The sequence below is a fragment of the Orycteropus afer genome, unplaced genomic scaffold (assembly GCF_000298275.1).
Source record: "Orycteropus afer afer isolate SDZICR_OR568_19922 unplaced genomic scaffold, OryAfe1.0 scaffold00430, whole genome shotgun sequence".
In the NCBI taxonomy this organism is placed as follows: domain Eukaryota; kingdom Metazoa; phylum Chordata; class Mammalia; order Tubulidentata; family Orycteropodidae; genus Orycteropus; species Orycteropus afer.
This window is the reverse complement of record NW_006922017.1, coordinates 646,068-660,397: the sequence shown is the minus strand read 5'-3', so window position 1 is coordinate 660,397 and position 14,330 is coordinate 646,068. Positions and strand designations below refer to the sequence as shown.

The 14,330-nt window shown below is 40.3% G+C and overlaps 1 protein-coding gene across 1 annotated transcript; it reads right to left on the bottom strand.

The window, feature by feature from the left end:
* Window positions 1–7,790: 7,790 nt before the first annotated feature.
* On the bottom strand, window positions 7,791–9,047 carry TSPYL1 (TSPY like 1). The gene has a single exon (XM_007954078.1). It carries the CDS (start codon window positions 9,045–9,047, stop codon window positions 7,791–7,793), a length of 1,257 nt encoding a protein of 418 aa, XP_007952269.1.
* Window positions 9,048–14,330: the final 5,283 nt, after the last annotated feature.

Genomic DNA, 14,330 nt, shown 5'->3' with positions numbered 1-14,330 from the left:
TGTGGACCACACCAGATGGAATAAACTGGAAATCAAATTGACTATATCTGTGGAAAGAGGTGATAGAGACCCTCGGTGTCATCAGTCACAAGGCCAGGAGCTGACTGTTGAACAGACCATCTATTGCTAATATGTAAATTCAAGATGAAGCTGAAGAAAATTAAAACGAGTCCTTGAAAGCCAAAATATGACCTTGATTATATCGCACCTGAATATAGAGACTATCTGAAGAATAGATTTTGCGCATTGAACACAAATGTCTGAAGACCAGATGAGTTCTAGAATGACATTAAGAACAGAAAACCTAACCAAACACTGCCATTGAGTCAGATCTGACTCATAGCAACCCCTCCTTGGGTTTCCAAGGCAGTATCACTACAGAGGTAGATTGCCCAACCTTCCTTCCAAGGAGTGGCTGGTGGGTTTGAACTGCCAGCCTTCTGGTTAGCAGTCAAATGCCTTAGGCACTACACCACCAGAGCTCCCATTACATAGGTATGAAGAAAGCAAAAAAGGTCATTAAAAAGACAAGAAAGGAAGAAAAGACCAAAGTGGATGTCAGGAGACTCTAAAACTTGGTCCTGAATAGAAAGTAGCTAAAGTGAATGGAAGAAATGACAAGATAAAAGAGCAGAACAGAAGATTTCAAAAAGCAGCTTGAGAAGACAGAGTAAATTATTATAATGAAATGTGCAAAGCCCTGCAGTTAGAAAATCAAAAGAGAAGAACATGTTCAGTATTTCTCAAGCTGAAAGAACTGAGGAAACAACTCAAGCCTCGAGTTGCAATATTAAATGATTCTATGGGCAAAATATTGAATGATGCAGGAAGCATCAAAAGAAGATGTAAGGATCCTTCTCCAGAGACTGGTCCCTTCTGATAACATTGACAGAAGTCTGGCCATTCTCACTTCTAAGGAGCATTCTGGTTGTACTTCCCAGACAGATTTGTTCATTCTTTTACTCCATGGTACATTTAATATTCTTCACCAACACAATTCCAATGCATCAATTCTTCTGCACTCTTCCTTATTCATTGTCCAGCTTTCACATGTATATGAGGCTATTAAAAATACCATGGCTTGGGTCAGGTGCACCTTAGTCCTCAAAGTGACATCTTTGCTCTTAAACATTTTAAAGAGGTCTTTTGCAGAAGATTTGCCCAGTGCAAAATGACATTTGATTTCTTAACTGTTACTTCCATGAATGTTGATTGTGGATCTGAGTAAAATGAAATCCCTGGCAACTTCAGTGTTTTCTCCATTTATTGTGATGTTGTTTATTGGTCCAGTTGTGAGGATTTTTGTTTTCTTTATGTTGAGGTGTAATTCATACAGAACTCTGTAGTCTTTGATCTTTATCAGTAAGTGCTTCAAGTCTTCTTCACTTTCAGCCAGCAATGCTGTGTCATCTGCATATTGCAGGTTGTTAGTGAGTCTTCCTCCAGTCTTGACACTGCATTTTTTTTTCATATAGTCCAGTTTCTTGGATTATTTGCTACAGATTAAATAAGTATGGTGTAGAAACACAACCCTGATACACACCTTTCCTGACTTTAAACCACACAGTATCCCCTTGCTCTGTTCAAAGACTGCCTCAAGTTCCTCATGAGCACAATTAAGTGTTCTGGAATCCCCATTCTTTGTAATGTTATCCATAATTTGTTATGATCTACAGTCAAATGCCTTTGCATAGTCAGTCAATAAACATGTAAACATCTTTCAGGTATTCTTTGCTTTCAGTCAACATCCATCTGACATCAGCAATCCTTCCTAGTCTGGCTGAGCCTGGAAGTTCTGCTAAAATCTATCCACCAGGGGTGATCCTGCTGTTATTTGAAATACCAGTGGGATAGCTTCCAGCATCACAGCAACATGCAAGCCACCACAGTACAACAAACTGACAGATGAGTGGTGGACTGATTATGTATCAGGCCTCGTACAGGGCATTTTCAGTTTAACCTCTTTTATTAAAGCTATAGTGCCTAGAGCATTTGACTGCTAACCAGAAGGCTGGCGGTTCAAACCCACCAGCCACTCCTCAGAAGGAAGACTGGGCAATCTACTTCTGTAGAGAATACCGCCTCGGAAACTCTAGGAGGGGTTGCTATGAGTCAGAATGGACTCATAGGCAGTGAGTTTGGTTGTGGTTTCTTGTTGTTTTTAATGTTAATAACTGTTATCTTTTATCACAGAACCTAGCACATAATAAGCTCTCAAATGTTTGGTGTTACTATCTTTCTAAAATTTTATAATACGTTCTTTTAAGTGCATTCCGGTTCTCATAATGCAGGTATTGACATCCCTACACTATGGCAAATGAAACTGAGGTGCCAAAAAAATAATTTACTTTGGCAAATGCACTATGTGGTAGACTGCAGAACTGATTTAATTCTAATTTAAACCTATAGTGTGCCTTCCTTTTCCTTTCATCAGGCCTCTTCTAAGACATCTGGATATTCATATCCATTAGTAATTTACCTTAGTGACTGAAACAGTAGTTTCCTCCTGGCCTGTTCTCAAGGAAATTACCTTAAATGAAAATCTGGAAAAAGAGAAACCAAAAAGCAATCATCCACAGTTTTTCTAATGTGGCCTGATGGAAACTCTTGTGTAGGTCTTGAGAAGTTGTGATGCCAGAGACCATGGATCAAGGTAGCCTTACAGAACTGAGAGCACTTGAAGCATACATGGACAAAGCTCTGTTCCCAAGTAAAACACTTCTCATAGTAATGAATGGATAAAGAGCATATTTGTCACATCTATAGTCTAGTACTTACATATTGAGGGACAGAAAGCTGGTCTGATCATCTCTGACACCTCCTCCTGGCCAGGGTGATTGCCACTGAATTGCCTTGTGTGTGGTGGCTGATATAAGCATGTACATTTGCTGGAGAAAAGGAGGCAAAATCCAAGGAGTAGTAACCCTCTAATGAGAAAGTAAGGTCAAGGTCAAGAACCACCTTTATTTTACTATCCCATATAATCCTTCATCTCAGAAGGAAGGTTGGGCAATCTACTTCCATAGTGATACTGCCTCAGAAACGCGAGGGGTCGCTATGAGTCTGATCCAACTCAATGGCAGTGAGTTTGGTTTGGTAAAATCCTTCATGTAGTATTTAATACAAATTAAATAATTCTCAAGGTTGCTACAGCTAAAAGACTACATTAGTTTTCAAAAATGTTCTTTAAGTTGTAGCATTCATTGTATTACTTCATGCAGTGCTAATTCAGGTATTTTCCCTTTCTGTTGCTGCAAACTGTTAAAAAAAAAAATTAGAGCCTGTGTAACACACAAAATGACACATTTAATGACCAAATTTTTTTTCTTAAGCATAACTTACATCTTAAAACGAAAAATTACAGAATGTTAGTATATAAAATTATGAAGTGATAGGTCCTAAATGTCTCATTAACTATTTAAAATAACAATATTAACTATTAGTGCCAACTTTGCACCCAGCTTTACCCTCTATATCCAGAAAGTATTACACAGTACATTTTGCAAAGTAATGAGTATATTACAGGTACTTGAGAATAAATTGATTAAAGACATTTTATTTCACCTTTTTTTTTTACAATTAGACTCTAGCTATACTTTATTCAAGGAGCTCTGGTGGCACAGTGGCTAAGGAATTTGACTGCTAACCAGAAGGTTGGTGGTTCAGACCCACCAGCCACTCTATACAAGGAAGATGGGGCAATCAATCTATTTCTGTGAAGATTTATGTCAGAAACCCAGTGGGGGTCACTTAGGAGTTGTAATAGACTTGATGGCAGTGAGTTGGCTTGTTTATTGATACTTTATTCAGGGACCTCTCGTGGTGTAGTGGTAAAGCATTTGGGTACTAACCATAAAGTCAGTGGTTCAAATCTTCCATCTGTTCCATGGAAGGTGAGGGAGTCTGCTTCTGTGAAAATTTAGAGCCTTGGAAACCCCATGGGGCAGTTCTACTCTGCCCTAAAGGGTCACTATGAGTTGAACGACTCAAGGGCAGTGGGTGGGATACTTAGTCATCTTATATTTTAGCCGAGAATCACAAAAAAATGTAGTAAGGAGAAAGTAATGACATGCTTAATTTTTGTAGGTATTTTTATGTACCCTGCAATACTGCCTAAAGGCATTTGACTACTAACCAGAAGACTGGTGGTTCAAACCCACCAGCCACTCCTCAGAAGGAGACTGTGCAATCAATCTACTTCCGTAAGAAATACAGCCTCAAAAACCCAAGGAGGTGTTGCTATGAGTCAAACTGACTGGATGGCAGTGAGTTTGGTTTTGAGATTTTTTTTTGTTGTGATATTTGTCAGAAGAGTCTAGAACCATACTGTTTTATATAATTTAAAATTTTCTAGTCGTCACGTTAAAAAATGGATAAACAGACAAAACTAATTTCAGTAATATATTTTATTTAACCCAATTTATAAAAAGTAATATGATTTCAACATGCAACCTATACAAAAAATGAGATGTTTTACATTCTTTTTTCCCTATCAAGTCTTCAAAATTCAGTGTGTATTTTATACTTACAGCAGATTACAATTTGGGCTAGCCACATATCAAGTGCTCACTAGTGGCTAGTAGTTACTATATTGGACATCTCAGGGCTACAGTTCCAGCCCTTTTCTATCTCCAGTGTAGTATTAACCATAAATGTACAAAAACAAAATACATGGAAGTTGATCCAAAGCTAAGTAATACCATTAAAATGGCAAATGAAAGATTAAATGTTACAGTGTTTGAACCATTTCTAATTAAATGAATAATACTGCTGTTATTTGGGAATGGTTTTGCAATCATTTTGATATCATTTTTCAGAAATGCCTTCAAAAAATGGTTTCTTATTTCCATTACCTCATCAAAAGTCTTTCTGGATACTTGATTGTTTTTGTTTTTCCCCATTTAAGACTTGTAGTGCAAATGGTTAGCAAGCTCAGATGCTAACCAGAAAAGGTTAGAGGTTCAAGTCCAACCAGAGGCACCTTGGGGATCCACTTCCAAAATATCAACCAATGAAAATGCTATGGAGCACAGTTCTAGTCTGACACACATGGGGTTAACTCCACAGCAACTGAAGTGGAAAAAACTTGTTCATTTTATAATTCAATGCTTATCTGACTAGTATGTGTAAAACATTAGGCTAGATGCAGTGACAGATATAAAAGACACCCCATCTCTGCTTTCACATAGCTTCCAAACCAGTGAGAGTGACAGACATATGAAACCATCTCTTTGTATTTTATTGTAGCACTGTGTCAATTATTTGCATATCAGTCTTTCCTCAGTTCTTTAACAATGATGGGAATGGACTTCCTATCCTTTTTATTTTCCCAAAGCCTAACAGATGCCTTAATATTTGTCGATTTACTACAATGAATAAGCATGTATTCTTTTCTAGGACACAGGTCCCTAAATGTAAACTAAGAACATAAAGAAACATTTCCCCCCTTCACTATGGAAAACAGAAAAAACTGAGGCAGAAGAGTTATCAAACTAAGCCAGGATTTGACACAAATAGAAAATGGTGAAGACACATTTAGAAAATAGCAAGTTTTTAGACGAAGTGTGGAAATAGAAGAATGCATCACTTATAATAGATACTCTCTGATCATTTGTTTACTAAATGCACAAGAGTGAAGAGATTGACCTAAGAAAATTATATGCAGAGACAGAAATGGAAGATTTGGTAAGTGGAAAGGTGGTGGTGCTGCATATGTTTTATGGAAAAAAAATGAAGTCCTTATGTAAGCAGTTGCAATTAACATTTCAAAGTAAAATAACAGCAGCAGCAATAACCCAATCTACCTTAGAAGATATAGTAGTGTGCCCTGTATTCTTACCTTTAGCCAATGCCTATATGTCCACTAAAGAACTCAAATGATTCTATAATGTGCCATTAACTTGAACAATTTCACTCAATCATGTTTATGCAGCAAGGTGAAAAATAAGAAATTTAGCAGAATGACATGTTTTTGTTTTACCATCATGCATATAGAGAAGACACATATGCCAGTGGTACACTTGCCATTTGACAAAGCAATCTCACAAGTATTTATTCCATCTAGAAAAAGATACACATCAAGTACTAAGTTGTTACCTAGTAAAATTACCAAGTGAGATAATCAATCAGAGCCAATATTTTTTGTAGACTATATTTTCATGAAGACAATAGTTTCAAAGTCTTTAGAGTTTGACAAGACCAAGTTCTTTACTTTTCTAAGGATACAGTTTTAATAGAAACATACTGAAAACTGTTATGAATATTCACATAAGTTTCTAATATTGTACAAGACTGACATTCTCCCAAATGTTCTCAACTGAAAGCAAAAGAACAGCTTGTACAACTCAATTATTCCAGTAAGCAGAAATAGAAAAGGTAACAGGATTTTATTAAATACTAGTAAAATAAAGGAAGAAAATTAATCTTCAAATGAATAGTTCAACATAAATTTTTTTCAACAAAAGAGAAAAACACACCTAAACCTGCACTGTTTCTTCAAAAGATCCTTTTCTAGGCAATATATTTAACACTTCAATTCTATCCATCCCAATCCTGAGAAAAATATTTCTCCTCCCATCACCCCTTTCTTGTAGGTACTATCAATCCAGTCTTAATTCCAGGCCCAATTTTCTAGCTTATTTCTTCTGTATCTGGCCTTTTTATTATTTTCTCTTAAGGCACCCACCACAATCTCTTAAATTCTTCCATCCACTCTAAACTAGAACACCTTTCATCTGTTTTCTGCCTGTCTCTCTCAAACCTTCTATATGTTGCTAAAAAAGGAGAGAGGTGGTGTTGGGAAGATTAGAGGGGGCAGTAGGAGCTCTGGCAGTCTATTTTACAAGACAACCTCTGTTACTGGAAATGACAAAGTAAAAAGCTTGCTTTTGCAGATGTTTGTGAACCATCCCTTTTTTTTTTCTTTTAAAGCAATACATAAGACAAAGTATGTTTACTGGTACCCCAAAACTTTATCATGTTTAAAATGAAGAAGGGAGGCAAACAAAGGAACCTAGATTTTGTGAACTCATCGGTTGAGTCTGAGAAAGCCTGGCACTTGGAAAAGACGTCATCCTTACCCTTAGCAGAAAGATGGCTCTAACCACTTGTCTAACAGTCAATAGGGATTCTGGGAGAGTGGGAATGTGAGGAATCAAGAGGTCATCTGTGTGCTGGCTGGAATCCTGGGTCCACCACCAGTTCCGAAGATCCTTGTTCATTACAAATCAGTGAAGCTGATCAGTCTGGAAGATGTTCATTCAGAAGGCAGCAATCAAGGAAGAGTGGGCATAGCCAGTAGTAAGCAGCAGCAGAGTAAGAAGAGCAACCAAGTCACATAAATCACATAAACTGGACCACTGCGGCTCTCCCTTGACATCATTAATGCCCAACAGTTTTCCACAGGCCATGTGCCAGATGTGAAGCAAGGTGGTAGAATAAGCTTCTAGCCAAAGCTAGAAATGCAGGTCATAGTAGCCAAACAAGAAGCCCTAGAAACAATGAGGGTCCAAGCAGTGCAGATAAAAGTGTCTCTGTAGCATCATTTGCTTGCCTTAGAAGTAGTGTGAACCATGGCATGCAGTGTGTGGTGTTAATACAGAACAGAATGAAGATCATGTGAAAGAGGAGGAGTATGAAAGTCTCTCTTGAGGTTAAGAGAACTAAATGTTCAGAGGGCAGGTACACAAAGCACAAAAAAATGTGGAAAGCATACTCTTCCCATAGGCCAAGCACAGGTCTAGCAGGAGGTGGCAGGGGGCCTTGTGCAACAGTATTTCCAAGGGCAGAGGTTAACCAGACTGGAATCCAAAGGGCCTGGGAATCTCAACTGGCTCCCGTATTGGGCGGCGTCTGGGTCTACGGGCCCCTCCACGCAACAAGTAGTACTGCAATGGATTTGGCCACAGGTCCTCTTTGATAATCTCTGCGATCCTGTCAGACTCTGGAAGACTATGGTCTGAAAACCATGTGAAGAAGCTACAGATGATATCTTGGTTCCTGCGAATGAAGGACTGGGGTTCATGGCCTCTTCGCCATATAATGGGAGTGGAAAGAGATACCACTCGGCCTGAGGAACTGACCTCATATTCCTTGACAATCAACTTGTTTCTGAAGAAGGGGTTTCTTCGGAAGAAGAACTTGAACTTGCAGCCCGTCCTAGGGTGTCTGAGCTCCTTCACCTCCAAATTAATTATGTACCTTATCATCTCCGCATCTTGGCCCCTAATGATGGCGGACAGCTTGGGGTGGTTCCGAAAGGCAGTGGCCCAGAAGCCGGGGATATTCTGAATGATGTAATTCCTCCGCTCTAGGTAGTGCCTACGTATCCGCCCAAACTTCTGCTCCAGCTGGAGAAAGGCCCTGTCAGCCTGAGCATTCACGCTGTCCAGTTCCTGCTGAATGGCCTCCAGAGGGTTCACGTGGACAGCTATATTAAGGGGCCCGAGCCTTGCCTCCTCAATCACTCTATTTTCCTCCGCCACTTTCATTTCTTCATCTTCAGGCTTCTCTACCACCTCCATCTCCTCCACTACCTCGGCCCTCTCCTCATCCATTGCAACTGAGATGGCGCACTTTTCAGACTTCACTTGCATGGCCCCAACTATCACCTCAGACCCGGACCTCCCTTCGTCAAAGGTCTCTAGTGCCTTCTCCGCGCCAGAGCCGAGAGACTCTCCTCCCTGACAGTTATTTTTTAGGCTGCTATCAATTCCCACGGAGGCAGACGCTGCTTCAAGGCCTTCTGTGGAACGCGGAGCCTCTTCCTTCCGGCCTAGATGACCGCTACCCCCACTGACTTGGGTCTGGGAAGTATGGCCACAGCCCGTGGGGTCCCCGAATGCGTCCCCGTCCTCTGGAAACTGGGGAGACTGCAGTGCAACGATTTCCGAGCTGCCCTTACCAGTCTCTGCCATTACCGGTGTCGCCTCGGTTCCCTCTCGGAAGCTCTGGCACTGGTGTGGGTCCAGGTCTCCTGGGGCATAGTCGGGCGTGATGCTGCAGTTTTCGGGGCCAAGGGTCCTCTCACCCCCGTCCAGGCCGCTCATGTTGGTAGCAGGCGACCGCCAGTGGTTGAGCGACACTTTCCCTCACCGCAGCTGCGCACCAAAGTGTTTGCACCACCCACTCTTAGTCTCGCGATTGTTTCCATGGCGGTGACGTCAGAAATGTAGACTTTCGGCGCAGCGCGAGAACTAGGTGCGTCGGAGATTAGCTCTGCGCTTATTGGCTATTCAAGTTTATTAGTTTTACTTCTATGAATTTAATCAGTTGCATCCGTGATTTGGCATTATAAGTAAATGTAGGTCGGTCCCATATACATAAGGACTATGAAAATTAGGATCTCTGTGTCTGAAGGCAGTGACAACCCTTTCTGCGATGTATCTGGAAACTCCTTCCAGTCTGTAAACTGAGAGTTGCTATTCCCTAGCTGAAAACATTCCGCCCGGTTTTCAAATTTTTTGAGGCAGGAAAGTAAATATATTCCTTGTTATTTCATAATGGCTAGGAGCAAAAGTCTTCCCTTCACTTTAACTAAGTACCGAGTTGTTTCTCTTTCCTCAAGTGGAAGTGACAGGAAAAGATCGATTCAAACCTCAAACGTACCTGGAAGAAAAAGCTACTCAGCAGCTTTTTTCATTTTTTTTTAACTACTAAATTGACGGATATTATTCATTTCTAGTCCTTAATTTATAATCTGCATCAAAGAGGAGCTTGTGCTGCGTAAGGTCTGCAGGCAGGGAGCCAGGAACAATTTGCTAAATCTTACTCCACGGTTTCTCACTGCAGCAAAGAGGAAATGATCGGCTATTTCCAGCCCCTTAAACGATTAATGTATTAATGTATTAAGTTCTGTAAAGTAGGAAAGGTTGACTTGAAGTATCTTTTCATGGCATTCAGCCCCTAGGGTTCATTTGATAGGGATGTCAGTGTCTTTTTGATCATTATAATTAGTTTGTTCGTGAGGAAACTGGTATCCTAGAGTTACAAAGTCTCAGAGAAATACCAGGTGGGGGAGGGAGCATACAGCACCATTTTTAATGAGGAAAAAACAGGTTAAAATGGATTACTACAATGGCTTTGAAGTAGAAAAGAGACTTGCAGGATTTCAACATGCGGCTACTTGATTTACCCAGGTAGAAGAGGCAGTTTTCCGCTATTTTCTTTGCCTGTGTGGGAGACTGAATAATGGCCCCTAAAGATGTCCCCACCCTAATCCCAAGAATCTGTGAATTTGCTGCTACTTTACATGGCTCTGATAGCATAGTGCCTAAGGCATTTGATTGCTAACCAGAAGGCTGGCGGGTCAAACCCACCAGCCACTCCTGGGAAGGAAGGTTGGGTGATCTACTTCTGTACTGATATACCGCCTTGAAAACCCCAGGAGGGGTCGCTATGAGTCGGATCAGACTCCACGGCAGTGAGTTTGTTTTTGTTTTTACATGGCAAAAGAGACTTTGCTGGTATCATTACACTAAGGAATTTGAGAAGAGTATCCTAGGTTATCTGGATAGGTCCAAGGTAATCACAAAGGTCCTTATCAGAAGGCACCAAGAGTGTCAGAGTCATAAAGAGATGTGCTAATGGAAGTAGAGGTCAGAGAGAGAAAGATTTGAAGATGTTACCTGCTGGCTTTGAAGACAGGAAGGACTAGGAGTCAAGAAATGCAGACAGCCTCTAAAAAACTCAAAAACTAAACCCACCACTGTACAGTTGATTCTGACTCATAGCAACCCCAGTTGGGTTTCTGAGATGGTAAATCTTTATGGAAGTAGATTGCCAAGTCTTGCTTCCACTGAGCAACTTGTGGGAAACTGATTCTCCCCTAGAGCCTCCAGAGGAGTGCAGTCCTATCAACACCTTGTTTATAGGACTTCTAACCTCCGGAATTATAAGATAGTAAATTTGTGTTGTTTTCAACCACTAGGTTTATGGTAATTTTTTACAGCAGCAATAGAAAACTAATACAACTTGGACTGAAGTTTGATGGAATCTGCTTGCCTCCATTTTTTTTTCTAATAACCTTGCTGCTTGCTTCCCCTGAGATCCTGCCCAACAGCTGTGATTTATAATAGCTTGAGTCCTGAGACCATAAATATGCTTAGGCAGTATACAGAAAGACAAAATTAGAACCAAAGGCTACCAAAAAGAGATACTTGAGAAAAGAATGGAGCTCAGGAAGACAGAGATATGGCTTTGTTTGCCACTGTATACCTAGTGCCTGGTACAGTGTTCCATAGATTCTAGAATGTTAAATGGATTAAAAAATGAATAGAACACAGTTTCTCTTGCCTGCAACTTGGGGTTTGCGGGGGGCGGGGGTGGTGGTGGAAACAGGACTCATGGATTGTCACCCTGCTCTACTCCCTATCTACCACTGGCAAACCAGAGGATCAACTTACTGTCTGCAGTAGCAGAGCTGGCCAGGAGAACGAATTTCTATATATGTGTCAAAAGATAGGAAAACCACAGGGAAAATTGTTTTATAAATACTGTACAGTTGTGTGGTTACACTGTACGAAAAACAAGCTCTGAAAGGAGTTTGGTTTAGGTCTGAAAGGACTTAAATAAAGGATAGTTAGGTGAATTTATATAGCAAAGCTTCAAACTTCCCACACTGCATTTCTCTTCTCATTCTTCTCTCCTCTCTGTATAAGCCAAGGAATAATTCCAGGCTTACTTCATTTCCTTTGCAAGAAATGGATATAGATCCTTTGATGCATAGCTGAAATTACTTTTGGTAGAGATAAGAATGAATAATGAAACTTTCCACAAGGCCCAGTTATTTTTAATTGCATGAAATCATCTTGTATCTTGGAGCTGGAATAATTTAATTGGGCCTAAAGTAAAAACTTTTATTACCATAATTTGCCTTTATGTCAAAGCAGAAAATAGTAACAGGCTTTGACCAGTCCTAGAAGATATGACTTTATTTGTCAAAGTCGCCATTATTATTTCTGAACATGTAATTAGCCTTCTGACTGATAATAATAGGAAAGATTCCAATTATGGATGGTTTAAAGTTAATGTAATCAGGACTCTGCTGGTTGAAATTTCCCCAGATAGGTTAAGACATTTTGAAGGAATACTTTTATTCTCCCTGTTAGTGTGTTGAGGAGGTCTGGTGGCATGGTACCTAATGCATTTGACTGCTAACCAGAAGGCTGGCAGTTCAAACCCACCACCCACTCCTTGGAGGAAGGTTGGGCGATGTACTTCGTTAGAGAAACCCAAGGAGGGACTATGAGTCAGAATTGACTTGATGGCAGAGAATTTTTTTGTTTTTGTTTTTTAATTTAGTGTGTACATTTGAAAAAGCTGTAATGTGGAATATTTGATTGAATATATACAGAAAATACGGACAAACGTAAACTTCTTTGGATTTTAATGATCTGAAAATCACATTTGAAAAATAATTATAACTCTTCATTACAGATTATGAAGAGCCCAGGTTATAATAACTTCTAAATAAGTGGTTAGGAAACAGGCTAGGTGAGAGGCAAGGGTTTAGAAGAAAAGCAAATTTGTGTACTATGTTCCATTTCTTTTTCTAAAGAATTTTTTGCGTGAGTGAAGAAAGTTTCTCGGGGATTTTAATGTAATCCAAGACTTATGTGTTTAGGGAGAATTATTTTAACATGCACAGAAAAAAAAAAAAAGGTTACTATTTGCCTCAAAACTGAACTTTTTATAAAAGGGCTATTTTCTATGGATTTTCTTTTTCTTTACATTTTGTAGTCTTTGAAAGGATATGTGTCTGTTATACGTGACACAGATTTCCTAGCCATTCTCTAAGACCTAGAATAAACCCATCTTGTTTTAAAATGTGCTAGATGTTTCACATGCATTCAATTAAAGTTTATAAGAAAGGAAATAGTAACTCAGAAAGGTTAATTAACTGAACCAAGGTCATACATATACTCAGGGGCGTCCAGCTGATTCTGACTCAGCCCTCGCTGGAACGGAGAACTGCCCCATAGGGTTTCCAAGGCTGCAAGTCATTACGGAAGCAGACTGTCTCCTCTTTCTCCCACAGAGCGGCTGATGGGTTCCAACAGCCATCTTCTGGTTAGCAGCGGAATGGTTTAACCACTGCGCCACCAGAGCACCACTAGGGTTTTTTTGAATGTAGAGCTTTTACTAAGTTTTTCCAGTTCAATCAAAATAAGGGAGGATATTGTGATAAATGTCCACAGAGGCTACAATTTTCCTTTTACCTAAGGTTCCAATGTGACTCAACATGGCGTTGCAGCAGAGCAAATAACCGGGGGAGGGGAGAGGGGGAAGGAGGGGGGAGGGGGAGGAGGAGGGGGGAGGAGCTCGCTGCCGTGATCCCGACTCATAGCGACCCCTCCTTGGGTTTCCGTGGTGTAGCTCTACCTAAGTAGATTGCCCAATCTTCCTTCCGAGGAGTGGCTAGTGGGTTTAAACCTCCAGCCTTCTGGTTAGCAGGCAAATGCGTTAGGCACTACACCACCAGAGCTCGTTGCAGAGCAAGTAGTAGCTGCTAAATTCTTCCTCCCCTCTCCTAGATGCAGTTTTCTGGGACCCCTCTATTGCTCACTCATCCTCCTCCCCTGGATTTCTCCAGCTCTTGTACAAGCTTTGCCATGCAATTTGGCACTTAATTATATCCTTCCTCCTAGGGCCTGTTTCACAGATGCTGTCTCATCATCCTAGCATTCCCAAGGAATGGGAGTACTGTGGTTTCTTCTTCTGTTGTTGTATTTACTCAGCATAGTGATAACTACTAATAATACCTGATGATTTTAACAAAATAAAACAAATGAACTTACAAAACCTAGTAATACATCTATATCAGCATTTTGTTTTGGCTGTTGTTGTTATGTGTCATCGAGTGGGCCCCAACTCATAACTACCCCTCCTTGGGTTTCCAAGGCAGTATCACTATGGAAGTAGATTGCCCAACCTTCCTTCGGAGGAGTGGCTGCTGGGTTTGAACCGCCAGCCTTCTGGTTAGCAGTCAAATGCCTTAGGCACTATGTTACCAGAGCTCCTTTGTTTTGGCTAGGCTTCATAAATTACCTTTTTTCATTTTAGAGTGTAAGATTTATAAAGGGGCGGATTACCCAATAAGCATGATATGTGCAGGCTTACTTGTGATTACTTATATAGTCCAATGGTAAGTGCAAGTAAGCCCATATTTACTTCGTTTATTGGGTAATCCAACAATTTCTGTGGTAATTGCCAATAAACCTCACTACCCAAAATGTAGTTGAATACATTGTGGTTCTTTGGGAAAACATCCACCAAAAAACTGACATGAAGAACCATGAAGTTATTCTCCACCATATCAGGGAATCATAGAT

Coding starts and splice junctions, on each gene's coding strand:
- TSPYL1 (XM_007954078.1), bottom strand. CDS start 9,047: ATGAGCGGCCTGGACGGGGGTGAGAGGACCCTTGGCCCCGAAAACTGC.